Source organism: Spinacia oleracea, chromosome 3 (genome assembly GCF_020520425.1).
Source record: "Spinacia oleracea cultivar Varoflay chromosome 3, BTI_SOV_V1, whole genome shotgun sequence".
NCBI lineage: Eukaryota > Viridiplantae > Streptophyta > Magnoliopsida > Caryophyllales > Amaranthaceae > Spinacia > Spinacia oleracea.
In genome coordinates this window covers 150,435,533-150,449,999 of record NC_079489.1, presented here as the reverse complement: position 1 = coordinate 150,449,999, position 14,467 = coordinate 150,435,533, and the positions used below count along the sequence as shown (strand labels likewise).

General features: G+C 35.0%; 2 protein-coding genes across 3 annotated transcripts; both read right to left on the bottom strand.

Moving 5' to 3' along the window:
* Positions 1 to 403: 403 nt before the first annotated feature.
* Positions 404 to 2,251, bottom strand: LOC110776919 (probable F-box protein At5g04010). The gene is made up of 2 exons (XM_021981492.2): positions 1,919 to 2,251; positions 404 to 901 (listed from the first exon to the last, which is right to left on the bottom strand). The coding sequence occupies exons 1-2, from the start codon at positions 2,249 to 2,251 to the stop codon at positions 470 to 472; spliced, it is 765 nt and encodes a 254-aa protein (XP_021837184.1). The 3' UTR covers positions 404 to 469.
* Positions 2,252 to 3,365: 1,114 nt separating this feature from the next.
* On the bottom strand, positions 3,366 to 11,581 carry LOC110776917 (OVARIAN TUMOR DOMAIN-containing deubiquitinating enzyme 12). Of its 2 annotated transcripts, XR_008931256.1 has the most exons (12): positions 11,424 to 11,581; positions 8,672 to 9,034; positions 8,426 to 8,595; positions 7,769 to 7,842; positions 7,387 to 7,441; positions 6,923 to 6,997; positions 6,733 to 6,806; positions 6,219 to 6,267; positions 5,476 to 5,560; positions 4,898 to 4,954; positions 4,552 to 4,625; positions 3,366 to 3,829 (listed from the first exon to the last, which is right to left on the bottom strand). XR_008931256.1 is itself a non-coding variant. In XM_021981490.2 (11 exons), the coding sequence occupies exons 2-11, from the start codon at positions 9,009 to 9,011 to the stop codon at positions 3,771 to 3,773; spliced, it is 1,038 nt and encodes a 345-aa protein (XP_021837182.1). In that variant the 5' UTR covers positions 9,012 to 9,034; positions 11,424 to 11,578; the 3' UTR covers positions 3,366 to 3,770. The 2 variants fall into 2 exon arrangements, 1 of the variants encoding a protein (XP_021837182.1); XM_021981490.2 differs by lacking the exon at positions 4,552 to 4,625 and having other exon boundaries at positions 11,424 to 11,578.
* Positions 11,582 to 14,467: the final 2,886 nt, after the last annotated feature.

Sequence of the window (14,467 nt, the reverse complement as noted above, 5' to 3'; positions counted from 1 at the left end):
ACGTAATTGCAGAATCTTTGAATGAAATCATAGATACATAAAGAGAAACATAAGATACCGCAATTTTTTTGCTACACCCAGGTACAATCAGGGTCCGGGGGGTACAAGTTGTACCCCTCCAAATTATAAGATATAAATTTTAAAAATGAATATTTACTGATTTGAAAATGATCAGTTACTTATTGATTTGAAAATAAATATTTACTATTTTGAAAATGAACAACCTAATTATTATATGAATATGTATTACTTTGGCAAATATATGTATGTACATATTGTGCAATTTAAAATTTCAAATAGAATGTTACTAACAGTTTGAACATGTTAAACGTTGACTTTGTAAAATTGTACTACATACTTGAATTACAAAATATTAATAGAAATCACCATGATTAGCTAGGATATGATGTTGTAATTAATTAGGAGAACAAAAGTATATACTCCATAGTTAGTAATTACATTCTGCTAATTAATCAAACCCGGCCCGGAAGAAGTGGTCCAAGTACAAGAGACCATCCTCAAGACTAATATATCTCCAACTAAGTATACTCATTATCCCAACACTAACCTTCTCAATCCTACTCATTTTACTAAATTTCTCAACTTGGTCCTTCAACCCGAACCGAATATCCGCCACCAGCCCGCTCGACATCCTGCCGGAGCAACACCCCGGCGATGGAAGCTCCGCCGAGAAGAACCCCTCGACACCCGAAGCCAGCTTCCCGGTACTCTCCTCGGCGACGGTGAACACCGCTTTCCAATCCCTCTCCGCCACCATCCACGTCACCTTTGCCTTCCTAAGGTCCTCCAAGGTCCACTCCCTCTCCTCCGCCGCCACCTCGACATCAAATCTGAACATCCCATGAGGGTCACGGTGCATGTCGTTGCATGGCTTGACTACCTGTTAAATACCAAACTTTGAATTATGAAAATAAAACAAATTGCTAAGTGTTGATTAGTAATATATTACCATGTTACCGGTCCAATACTAACACACCAAGCCAAATGCCCCACTTGTCCTAATAAGTCAAGTCACAATATACTTAATATATCAAGCACACGGATATATTTAAAGATTAGATTAGATCCCGTGCACGCACGGATTATGATATTTTTTTACAAAATATTTACCTAAATATTCCAAAATACTGCATAATTGTATTTTTTTTTTTTGGATTATGATATTTTTTTACAAAATATTTACCTAAATATTCCAAAATACTGCATAATTGTATTTTTTTTTTTTAAAATACTCATTTTGATGTATTCATCTAATATACATATTATATACGTGTAATATGCTAATTTTACACTATATATTGGGTAAACATATTTTCCATTACTAAAGTACCGATTTGACTAAAACATTATGAAAAAGTTTTTAGCAAAATTATTATTACGAAATATCTATTATTGTAATAACTTATAAACTAATACTTTTTTATACATAGATAGTTTATAAAAAGGGCAGAGAATAAAAAATAAAAATAAAAGAGATATATATTTTAGGAAAATATTTTAGATCGGAAAATTTTATACCAGTGACGAGTCCGGATCCTCTAGAGTTTTAATAAAACTTTAGAGGTAGACTTGTATTTAAAGTATACATTTTAAAATCAATGCTTATATTATTGAGAAGGAAAAATCAGGGAATGGATATTAATTAATGAGAAAAGTAGGGGAAATTTTAGATATATAATAGATGAGCCATTGAATTTTCAATCAATGGTTGATATTGCTCAAACTCTACCTTGTAGAGTTATTTTAAAACTGCAAAGGATCCAAAACCGAAATGATATGTGTTATTCTTAGTGTCTGTTTTAGTATAAAGTAATAGATAGATATGCAAATGATCATATTTCTTCCACGTGGAGAAAACTCTTACAATAACAAAATGAAGACTATTATCTAACACTACCTCTACTACGCCGCCTGGGAGACGGATGGAGAAGATGAACATGAGACAGTCGAGGGAGAGACGGGGTTTACGAGGCTTCCGTTGGCGGCGGAGCGCCGCGCTATGGCCAAGACCATAGAGGCGGAAGCGGGGGAGCGAGGCGGCAACCGAGCTAAGGGTGGTTACGAGAGAGGGGAAGGCGGCAGCGCAAAGTGGGTCCCACAGATGGTCGGAGGAGAAGCAAGTGTACCATGTCTTGGACACACAAGAGGCTATGGCTAAGGTTTTAGGATCTAAATGGTGAGAAACCAGGTCTAGGATTTCCCATGGTGGTGGTGACTTAATTGAAGACATCATCTTAATTATTATTATTATTTTGTTAATAATAGTTTTTTTTTTGGGTATGATTTTTGTTTCATATTGTTTTTCTTGCGTATTATATATGAACATTTCAGCGGTGATCGAATTATATGTTTGGGGTTATAAGATAAGGTTTGCCTCCATTAATATTTTGCAATGTTAGCTTTTAATAGGTGTCAAAATGTGGATTGTTTGTGCATGGGGTTTGGTTGCCACGATTCATCATTTGGAAATTAAAAAAAAAAAATACGGAGTAACAAAAATGTTGAAGGAAAGAACTCTTGGTTTTGGTATGTGATTACAAGAGTTTGATGCCTGCCAAAATCATATTTTAAGTTATACATATAGAGTACATTTTATTTCATTTGTTTTTTTTCCCTACATTAGAAAAAAGACTTAAAAGAGATCTAATCGATGACTGAACCAACACCTATCACATGTTAGCTAGCTCAGCTATGCAGGTATTCGTTTGAATTACTCCCAAATATTTCACAATTGATGAGACCTCCAAGTCACAAGGTAAGTTCCCCACCAACTCAATCAACTTGTGTTAATCTAAATACATTTTGTATCATGCCTTTCCAAAAATATCATCCAGTCCATATATACAAGAGTACTCCCATTTAAAAGTCAAAGATTTAAATTTAACGAGGGTTAAATAGTTACTCCCTCCGTTTCTTTTTGTTCTTTACGTCTTCCTTTTTGGGTATTTTAAAATGTTCTCTACATTATCTTTTATATTACCACATAAATGCTTTAATATTCTATCAAAATTTGTGTCAAATGATTATTTTAACCAATTAAATTCATTGGGTCATTTAATCTCTCACACTTTTTATTGGGACATTAAAATTTTCTCATTTTTTCAGAATTTTGATAAGAGTGAAAATATTAAAAACAAACAAATTTTTCTTGTTTAAATAAAAAAATAGAGAAATTTTAATGCACATTAATTAGTCGTTAATAAATGTGTAAAAGGCCAAACGTAAAGAACAAAAAGAAACCGGAGAGTAAAAAATTACGGAGTAGTAAGTATTTAATCAAGGAAATCCAGCTGAATGACAAATTCAAAAGGCAGCAATGGACCATGAGCAGTGAAGAAAAGAAATAGAAATGGCATGCGAATCAAAAAGCACGCCTCGCATTTATATATACTTCATATTCATATTTGTGTTTCAGGCGCATTCCCGGCACAATTATACCGGAGGCCACAACGGAGAAATACAAAGAAAGAATAAAAGTACATTATTGCAAATAAAAATTCGATGCTTGCATGGCGGCCCTAGACACATACTCCGTACCAGTGTTACCTGATTCCCTAATCACCCCGCGGACTCGGAACCGAAATATCAAATCATAAATAAAATTGTACCTTTTTGGTCTAGTTTAGCTAATTAGGTACTAAATTGTGATCCCGTACCCAATCTCATACTAGCAAATCATAGCGAATCATGTAACACTGCTCCGTATATACAGATGAATAAATGAATTACGCCTCTCCTCCTCAATTGTTTCAAAAAAGCCACCATCTTTTCTTCTTTTTCATCTGCCAGGGACTGGGAGGTGGCAACTCTGCATATGGTTCAACACCTTAATTAGCCTTTCAGATAGTTTTAACAAATCAGTTCAATTCAAAATATAATAATGGATTAATACTTGGATGTTCTTCCTTAGCAAAACACACGGCTATCACACAACTTTATCACGCTCCATATGAACAAATCCTAATTTCAGGTAATAATCTCAACTTGTGGAGTGACATACAAGATATCGGTGTGGACCAACTAGGCTCAAATATGTGCAAGAAATTTTTTTGTTTATGAACTAGGCTCGGTTAATAAACGAGACGTTCATGACCCGTTCACGAACACAAAATTTCTTAAACGAACCGAGCTTAAACAGATTTTTGAGCTCAGTTGAAAACTCGGGCTAAAGCTCGCCTAAAGTAATGAACATGAACATGAACAAGCTAGTACTCGGCTCGGCTCGTTTGCACCCCTAACATTAGGTCACCCATCATTTTAACAAAACGCTTCACAACTGCTATTGGGATTTATCACAACCTTGCAGGTTTTGGTACATATCTTAAGATCCCATGAGGGCATTGCAAAAAGAATATGGGTGGAGACTCTAAGAGTCTTGTGATTACAACTATTGGAGACTCTTTACTCATTCATTATTCTGGCCTTGAAGACTCAATCAAACACTTATCCATGGACCTTCACTTCACAATTGGAGGACAAGGAACACAATGGAATATTAGTGTAGTCTATGAGAGAAAGAGGAAAGTTCACCTTGATCTTTAGTCTCATAAAACAACCAAGAGAGGAATGTTGGATAAACATTCCAATTCAATGCCCTTCCACGTCTACACACAAAAAGTTAACTGTAAAATTGCATGTTTCCTATTATCCCACCACCGCTCTTCCATTAATTTTGATTTGATGTCCTATCCTCTCCCTCCACCCACCCACAAACACACAAATTGAAAAGCATAACAATTGAGAGAACTAATAATTTCATAGAAACTGAGGTGCTTGACCACTTCTCTTAGTACACAGATGCAGCAACTACAATGCAAGAACATGGTGCACACTAAACCGGACAGTTTGGTAAATGGATACAAAGAACTGAAGTTACCTCCTTGTGGGTAGATTGAATTGTAGTGCACTTCTGCCCAAAAGCTAATTAAGATTACTGCATAAAACAACCCCGAAAACAGAAAATTAAGACAAATTCTTCAGAGCAAGAAAATGGACGACGGCATTATGAAAATGAAGTAGCAAAAAAGCTTTGTGATGATGTTAAGTTATAATTATAAAGCTTAAGCTTCAAGGACCAAAGCAACATCAGCAATAATATGGGCTCCCGGTTATTATTCTTTTCAAGTTGAAAACCCTTCAGTTTGATGAAAGTACCAATATTATATTTGTTGAAGCATTTGTAACATTAATTTAGGGAATATACCTAATGACAACTTCTAATCTCGAAAATTCTTCATCCCAATATTACTAATAGGACCCAATGCCAGTTTGAGTGATGAAAATGAATTACATAAGTACACAACTAGTACATATCAGGGAACAAAAACGACAGCTATCTAGCATGTCAAATTGTCAAAAAACTGGGGGTTGTAAGGATGATAAATTATCAGATAAGATTTTGAAGAACAACAAAATGGAGTCAGGATATACTTAGAGACGCCCAAAACAGCTCACCTCGTTTTGACTTTTGAACCTTTGGAATAATCTCCATATAACAGGAGTCCTTGAATGAAGTTATAAGGAATATCTTAACACCATACTGCAAAAACAGGCTCCGTCAAGAAAAATATTCCAGAAGCATAATACCATCAAAAAAATATGGGTAAAAACAATTCATCAAAACATATGCACAGTATATCACAGAACATCACTTCACCATTCAACAGCAGAACCCCATTCTAGTGCTGTTCAGCTTAACAGGAATGAAGGGGAAAGTTCGAAGTAAAGACTGGTGAAAATCTCACCTGTATTACAGGGTAGAATTAGAAAGTAATGGACTAAATTTCCCTGAAGTTGTGATGTGTCAGCAGAAAGGGCCAAGCGGTCTCGTGGTGTTAATAGACAAGCTCTAGAGTAATTAATGATTCGTAGAGCAATTTAAGATTTTAAGATTTTTAATCGACAACCCAAGACAAATTTACACAAAAAGCAAGGAAATATGAGAAATCAATCTGCAATGCCTGTTTTCTATGTTGTAAGAAGCTGAAGACATGCATATTTTCAAGAATTATTTTCCACTATACTGATAATAATACTATGCAGAATATGAAACGTTACGACTTCAGTAACTACAAAGAGCTCAATGAGACCGAAAATGAAAAAGAAAGGGTCTCCTGCTTCTAAAAACAAGCACTGTGTTTCTTGGTCGAGAATCTAACACTAAAAAAACCAGGGCAGAGCTATAAATTCATGCATACCGAGTCAGCAGCTGCCTGCAAGGTGACATGATCTCCCCATTCACCACTCCTATATTCCAAATAAGTAAAAAGGTAAGACATACTAAACATAAATAATCACTACATTAAAAGTTGTCAGAAACACAACTGAAATAACTATCGAACTAAAGTTAGACCACTGAAATGTCCTTCAACGAGGAAAATGATCAGGGGATATTCAGGATTCTCCCAAAATGAGTGGGAAGAAGATTTTTGAGAAGAAAACAAAATCCAAACACTAAGGAACCAGAATAAACTGAAGCAGGTTGATGATGAGAGTATAAATAAAACTATAAAAGGTGGTATTTTAGATAAGAATAAGCAAACTACTATGCGGAAAACTGTACATCTGGTGAACCACATGTATCCCAAAAGAGGGAAGTCAACATTTAAGCAGATGGCAGAAATTCAGAATGTCAATCCTTAATGATCTTTAAAAATCAATAACAGCTCTTCTAATAGATTAGATAAAAATTAAGCAAGCTTTATACTGTACTTGGACATCTTGTTTAAGTATTCACCATACGCCATGGGAACATATCCCTCGTAAGACTCTGGTTGTGATTTGAGCTGACAAAACCAACAATTCAGCAAATAAGGGCAAACACTACAAATGGCACAACAAAAAGAATCAAAAAGGAAAACTCTCTCAAAGCAACTCATATTTCAATTTCTCAAGAACCCACCTGATTGACAACCTGTTGCCTCACAAACTTATGGTGTTCCGGAGTGCGATAGAATTGATCTGACAAAGCACGAAACTGAGAAAGCACATTACAAGTTCAAAAGTCAGATGCAAGTGATGCACTTTTACACATTTCAACTCCAGAGGAGTAGTGATGGTACTTGCAGGCAGTACTGACAATATTAATTGTATTTGCAGGCAGTACCACCAATGGGAACATGATACACAGTATTGGCAATACTAAATGTATTCGCTTCAATCATTGGAGCTCTGTGGATTGAGACATTCCACTAGCATAATATAACCGAACCAACTGTAAGATATACACAGAAACCAAATACTAACACAATCAAATCAAAGAGTTGGCCAAGGTTGAATCACTAATTATGCAGCATAGTTATTGGAATCTTCAGCTGGTGCAGAAACTAACAAGAAATGAACAAGTATCAGGGCTAAACAACTGACCTGGCAATTGCCATCCCCCTGGACCTTGCGCTCAACCAAATCATACAACTGCAATCTGATCAAAAGTGCCTCTGTTATAGAAGTCATAACAGTGACAATTGGAATGAAGTTACTGACAAGAACAACAATACTAGGCAACATCAAAAAATTAATTTCTCCAGATTGGCACCAAGCTGCCACTGAAAAACACAGACAACAGCAGCAAGAACATGCCACCACAAAGTTTAAATTACGTAATGGATAAATTTTACAATGAATTTTTTTTTAAAGCTTCAGAAGACAAGGGTTGAAGCCTATGAACTACTCTATGATCAATCTCCCATCAAACCCCACCGGCCCACCCCCAACAAAAACATAAAATCCTCTAAAGATACATCCATACCTATCTAGTAGTCGTTGATGATCTGAAGTTGCTTCATTCATTGAAGGTATTTCCCCATTAATTCGAGGGACATGCTGCACGGGGAAAATATATTCTTCACTTGTATGGTTCCCTTTAAAGATTGACCAAGCATACATAAATATACTTGATCATAAGTTGATTTCTACTAATTAAAAATAAAGAGACAATAAACATATAACAATGATATGATACAACAAGCAGCATTCCAACACGAACACTACCCCAAGAATAGACCATAGGTATTGTTTCATGGGGGGGGGGGGGTACATTTTTCTTACAGTGATCAAACATGCTCTGTAAACACAGTTTCCATGGAGTTCAATATTATCATTGAAACAGGGGCAAGGGAAGAAAGTCCATGCAATGTCAACAACAGCTAGAAGATTCAAACTTCAATGCCGTGTGAAAAATGTTATACATTTACATTCTTGTTCTCTCCTCGTGAAGGGGGAAGAAGCTAAAGCTTAAAAGAGTTGCCTTCTCTAGGTGTCTTCTTCAGCCCGTATTATCTCTATGGGCAAGCATGATGAACTCATATGAAAGATATTAAAATCAGAAAGGAACCTTCTACTGTGGGAAATATACACAAGTGGGCTAGAAATATGTGACAAAACCATAGACCTACAGATTACTTACTGGCACAGGGATCAATTGGTTTAACCTCTTCCCCAGTTCTCCATCAACTGCTGACTCATCCGCAAATTCCAAAGTATACGAATAATCTTCACCATCATTTGATCTCTCCCCTGGGCTAGAACATGAACTTGAGTGGCCTGTATCATCTGCCTCCTGGGCGTTCTCTTGAGCTGCAGTTTAAGAATATGCACATGAAAAAGGAAGAAGAACAAGGAGAAGCGTCGCCAACTAATTAAATTTAAGTACCAGGACAATAATTGGCGGAAGATGGTACAAGCCACTGTGATGATGAATTGGATGAATGAAACTGCTCTGGTTCTGTATGTGAAGATTGAGTCGGATTATCAACTTCTATTCTTGAAAATTCTTCTTGTAGAGAACGGGCAAGTATTGCATCACTTTCTACATAATTACAGTCAGAATTACACGACGTATCGTAATTATACTCTCTCGTATATTGTTGAGGATAACTGCTCCCTTCTTCTGTGTTATAATCCCCCCCGTAAGTACTATTGAACAATGGTCCGAAATCAAGAAGATTCAAACCCCACCGGATGACATCTTGATCTTGCTCATCGATAGTCATCTAATATTAGATTGACCAAAAACCTGCGTAAGACGCCAAAGATAGCAGAGGTCATACTCCAGCAGTTTGGCACACACAAATACTCTGTAAACAAGTTGGGAAATTGCTTGTGCCTCAATTTTAGTGGGACAGTCCATCCTTCTGTGGATAATCTTTTTTGAGAGGGAGGTGTTGTGAATGTACAATATCCACACACAAAAAAAATAGAGGTTCTCCTAATTTCTAGGAGCCAAAAGTACATTAATATAGAAAATAAACGGTGACTTCAACAGTAGCAAGTGTGTTAAAAAAAATTGCAGAAACTTTAACAGAAACCTGAAGAACCTTCTAACAACAGACAGAATATGACTTTGAAAACAATATGAAGGACCACTTCAAGTCAAATCAATGGAGTTACATAATAATAATATGAACATAGGATGTCCCCAGACAAATAGACAATCACAAAGGATAGCAAATGATTCAAGAGGAAAGATAAAACAGATTAAAATAGGACAATAAGAAAATGAATATTGAATCTTTCTTCAAACCAAAAAATGGTACGTGAACCTTGGCTGACAACAAAGAAGCATGAAAAAGAAACGAATCCAATACAAATTGTACAATGCTATCACCACGATTGTAGTTTAGAATCTAACGCACCACCACTCCCTAACTAATGTTTGTTTAAGAGGCATAAAAATCAGATAAGCCACACTCTCAAAGTCTAAAGTCCAAATGTTTAACAAAGTTTTATATTCACTGCAAACAAGGGCCATACTACATAGAGAGCATACAAACTGCAAAGCAAGAAATTGTTGGCAGGAACCTATTTATTTTGGAAAAGCACAACGGGTATAAGTAAATCATTAGAAGACTGGATTCATTGAAATTTATACAACGATAGCAACTCAGTACATGAACTTTTCAAATTTAACAGGAAATCTACTAATCCATTGAAAAAAAATCAGTGACTTATTTATTGCTCCCTTCGTCCTGGAATAAGTATCACATTGTCCCAATCCCACAACATTTAACATTCACAATGATTTAACTAAAATATCCTTCGTACTAGTTGTGTCTTTTACTAGGCCATACACACGGTAAGTAATGGGGAGCGCATCATTTTTTGGGAGAATATTTAGACACGGAAGCGAACCTTTAAGGATCCTTAATTTAGAAATTCTCTAGAATGGTAGGAAACAATGTAGCATAGAATACAGCATCACAAGACAAGAATTCCTGAAGTAACATATTTTAAAAGGGCCATGAAGCACATGAAACCGCAGTAGATGAAAAAAATAATATAACTAAATAACTTAGGGGTCTGGAAATATATGGTAATCAAGACGAAATCCTCCTTAACCAACACCAAATCCTAGGCATTAATTAAATGGGATTCCTTTTCTTTATTCAACAAATTCCATTCCAACAAAGTTGTGATTAACCTCCCTCCCTATCTCAGCATTATAAACCTTCACCGACTACACTTCCTCCCTATCCATCCCATAATGACTTTAAATGTCAAAAATACAACTTCTCATGTAAACTTCCCTTTGAAAGTTTAAAATGACATCCTTTCCATAGAAATACATACTTACTACCTTTGTACCTTAATACTCGCAACACTTGTGTTTGTGGGTAGTACATGAAAATGAATAAACTAATGTGCATGTGGAGCTAATTGAGATATTTTAATTGTTTATGAAGGATAAATAATTGGTGCAGGTGGGTTAGTAGAAGGGAGAAACAATAAAGAACTTTACAAATGGGGTTAGTAGGAGAAATCAATAAAGAAAATAGTGATCTCATGCCAAAATAGCAAGTGTTAAGAGTATTCATGAAAGAGTAATAGTTTACCACCACAATAGAACTGAAAATACACCTGACATTCTCAGAGTACTTTGGTGGAATTTTAGTGAGAAAAGTGAGACTATATTATGGAGTACCTCTCCTTAACCAGAAACATTTACACATTTCAACTCATCTCTTAATTTATCCACCATTTCCCTACACTCGTCCCCATTTTACACACTCTCTCTTGCTTTATTCAACTTTTTCTTCAACCCACAACACCAACACTCTCTCTCCTTTATCTTGTTATTTCTAGTAAATGTGAACAACATACAGAAACGGAGTATGATTCCATGCGGCAGTAATCAAATAGCATTGGAGATTCAAAGAGGTAATTGCAGAAATTTGATCAATTTTATCAAACTAAGCATAATTTACTAATTCAGAAGTAGTATAATTACTTGTATACAAAAAATAAACAACCAATCAATATGATGGATAAACTTCATCAAAAACTCAATCACGTCAAGTATGAAAACTAATCTTCAAAACTCGAAATCAGTAAATTAAATCAACATAAGAATGATTACAAACAAAGAGTAATTAAAAGAGCAAAGATAATTAGGTTTGATCGAATACCTAAAATCGGTGATCGGAGACGATAATCGGCGACCGAGACGGCAGGAAGAGAGAGAAAAAGGGGGCTCGGATTGCGGGTCGGAAGAACAAACAGGAAAAACCACAATGAGAGCGTTTGTGGATGAATGGACGATGAATGTACTTTACGTAATGATTTGGATTTTGAAACTTGCACAACTTGTTAGGCGTTAAAATACGGTCACGTGAGAAGCTTTAGCTGTTATTCTCCGCACCTTTGAAAAGTGTTTGGTTTTACGTAAAGATGGAGTGGGCCGGGCCGGGCTTCGGGTCGAGCCCATGGGTCGTGGGCCTAACCGGGCCGAGCTCACGCCAGGCCCGCGTTGTTTCATGTTGTGCCGAGCCGAAAAGTTAAAAAGGGGCACAGGCCCCGGCCAAACCCATGGGCTTTCGTGCCGTGTCGGGCCGGCCCGTCGTGTCTAAGGCTAATTTTACTAAATTTAGCGTGTTTTATCGTGTTGGGTCGAATCGTGCCGTGCCTATGTTTTTTTTAGTAAGTAGGAGTATATGTGGGTCTGTGATTAAGTGAGAGAAATGATATAATATTAGTAAAAGTATGTCATTTATAGCAAATATTAAGGGACAACTTTATAAGGAAAGTGAGGCGAGTATGTCCGGCTTTATAAGAAAAGTGGGGCGAGTATTAAGGGCCAGATGGAGTAAATGTAATTTGTCTTGTTTAAATTTTAAAAAAATAGGAATCTCAATGCACATTAATTAGACGTTAAATCGCGTGCAGAATACCAAACGTAACGAACATTTTGGGATAGAGGGAGCATAAATTCTTATATGAGACTGTCCTCACCATCAACTGATGGTGAGACCAGTTCACACTTGCGAATTTAGGTATGTTACTTCTATAATTTAGACATGTTACTTTTTTTTTATAATTTTAGAGGAGTTACTTTTTTTAGTTTAGGTATGTTACTTCTATAGTTTATACATGTTACTTTTTTTTTTGTACGGAGTAGTTTTAGGGGAGATACCTTCTTAGTTTGGATATGTTACTTCTATAGTTTAGACATGTTACTTTTTTTTATATAATTTTAGAGGAAGTACTTTTTTTTAGTTTAGGTATGTTACTTCTATAGTTTATACATGTTACTTTTTTTTTTATACGGAGTAGTTTTAAGGGAGATACTTTCTTAGTTTAGGTATGTTACTTCTATAGTTTAGACATGTTACTTTTTTTTTAATAATTTTAGAGGAGGTATTTTTTTTTAGTTTAGGTATTTACTTCTATAGTTTAGACATGTTACCTTTTTTTATACGGAATAGTTTTAGGGGAGGTACCTTTTTAGTTTAGGTATGTTACTTCTATAGTTTAGACATGTTACTTTTTTTTATACGGATTAGTTTTAGGGGAGGTACCTTTTTAGTTTATGTATTACTTCTATAGTTTAGACATGTTACTTTTTTTTATACGGAATAATTTTAGGGGAGGTACATTTTTAGTTTAGGTATTTAATTCTATAGTTTAGACATGTTACTTTTTTTTTATTATTATTATTTTAGAGGAGGTACTTTTTTAGTTTAGGTATGTTACTTCTATAGTTTAGATCTGTTACTTCTTTTTTTAGTTTTAGGGGAGGTACGCTTATAGTTTAAACGTTACTTTATAGTTATAGAGGGAGTACTTTTATAGTTTAAGCATGTTACTTTTATAGTTTTAGGGGGAATACTTTTATAGTTTAGGCCTCTTAATTTTAATATTTTTAGACTTGTTACTTTTATAATTTAGGCTTGTTACTTTTATAGTTTAGGCTTGTTACCTTTAAAGTTTATTCAAGGTACTTCTATAATTTAGACTTGTGTTTTTTTATAGTTTAGGCGTTACTTTCATAGTTTTATGGGAGATACTTTCATAGTTTAGGCATTACTTCTATAAATAGAGTGGTACAAAACATCCTGTGATGAGTCAGACAATCAAATGGGATACTACGACTCTTTCAAACGAAGACAAGCATCGAAAAGAGACAATCAAGTCAACTTGTTCATAATCAAACTAGCAAGTTTTTGGGACAATGTAATCAGTAAGATTGATAACAATGAACTTCCTCATGATTTCCACAAACGGCGAAAGTGGGTGAATGCTGCTCACTTTTATCAGCTTTTAGTTGAGCCTTTAGACATTGTAGAGTATTACAGAAGTGGTGAGAACTTGAAGAAAGGACATTATGTAAGAAATGGGAGAGAGAGAAGGCACGAGGTTTAACGCTATTGGTTTCGCGCTCGTCACACCATCAAGTTGATGGTGTGACTGATCTCACAGGAGACGCGCTGATTTGTTTCCTATTTGTATGATTTAGCTTGTTATCTTTCTATTTAGCATATTTGACTGTAATTATGACTAATTGTTTGTATAAATGTGTTTGGTAATATATATGGCCACAGTAGAGTAACCAAAAATTATACATGGGGGGGGGACTTAACATACGATTTTTATAACAATGCAAAAAAAAAAAACACAAATCCTATTTACAAGTGGTGTAAATAAATATTGTACACTGGAGTAAAAGTTAACTTTAATTGCTTATAAGTTACCCTTGTATAGTTGCATATGTAAAAGTAATCTATTTTTATAGTGATATAATTTTTCATTTTAATAAAAATTATTTATTCAAAATCACTAATAATGTATAATATTAATCGTAGGAGGCAATATTTGAACCTTGTACCTCCAACAAGGTCTAATCTTGAAGGTAAAATTACCCACTTGAGTGTTAACTATTTTATTATGTAAGATAATATTTATGAACCCATGTCGTTTGTAGCATTAATTTAATTTTGTTAGGTAAGAGTAGTAATTATGAATAGAAGTATCTTTTACAATTTTACATTAACAATCCTATAAGAAAAAAGAAGGTGAAACGAGCATTTTTTTAATGAGAGGTTTGAGATCAATCATTTTTTCAATACTCTTTTCACCGAATATTTCTTTTATAGATTTTGGCTTGTTAAACCTCTAAAATCTCTTTGATTTATACCTCTAAAAACACCTCAAACCTCTCTTTCCCAAACATATA

What these genes read in the sequence shown, in the direction of transcription:
- LOC110776917 (XM_021981490.2), bottom strand. Translation starts at nt 9,011, where the DNA reads ATGACTATCGATGAGCAAGATCAAGATGTCATCCGGTGGGGTTTGAAT. An exon ending in ACCAATTGATCCCTGTGCCA is followed by an intron (nt 7,843 to 8,425) that starts GTAAGTAATCTG and finishes TTCCCCGTGCAG; the next exon opens with CATGTCCCTCGAATTAATGG. An exon ending in CATCAACGACTACTAGATAG is followed by an intron (nt 7,442 to 7,768) that starts GTATGGATGTAT and finishes ACTTTTGATCAG; the next exon opens with ATTGCAGTTGTATGATTTGG.
- LOC110776919 (XM_021981492.2), bottom strand. Translation starts at nt 2,251, where the DNA reads ATGTCTTCAATTAAGTCACCACCACCATGGGAAATCCTAGACCTGGTT. An exon ending in TCCCAGGCGGCGTAGTAGAG is followed by an intron (nt 902 to 1,918) that starts GTAGTGTTAGAT and finishes GGTATTTAACAG; the next exon opens with GTAGTCAAGCCATGCAACGA.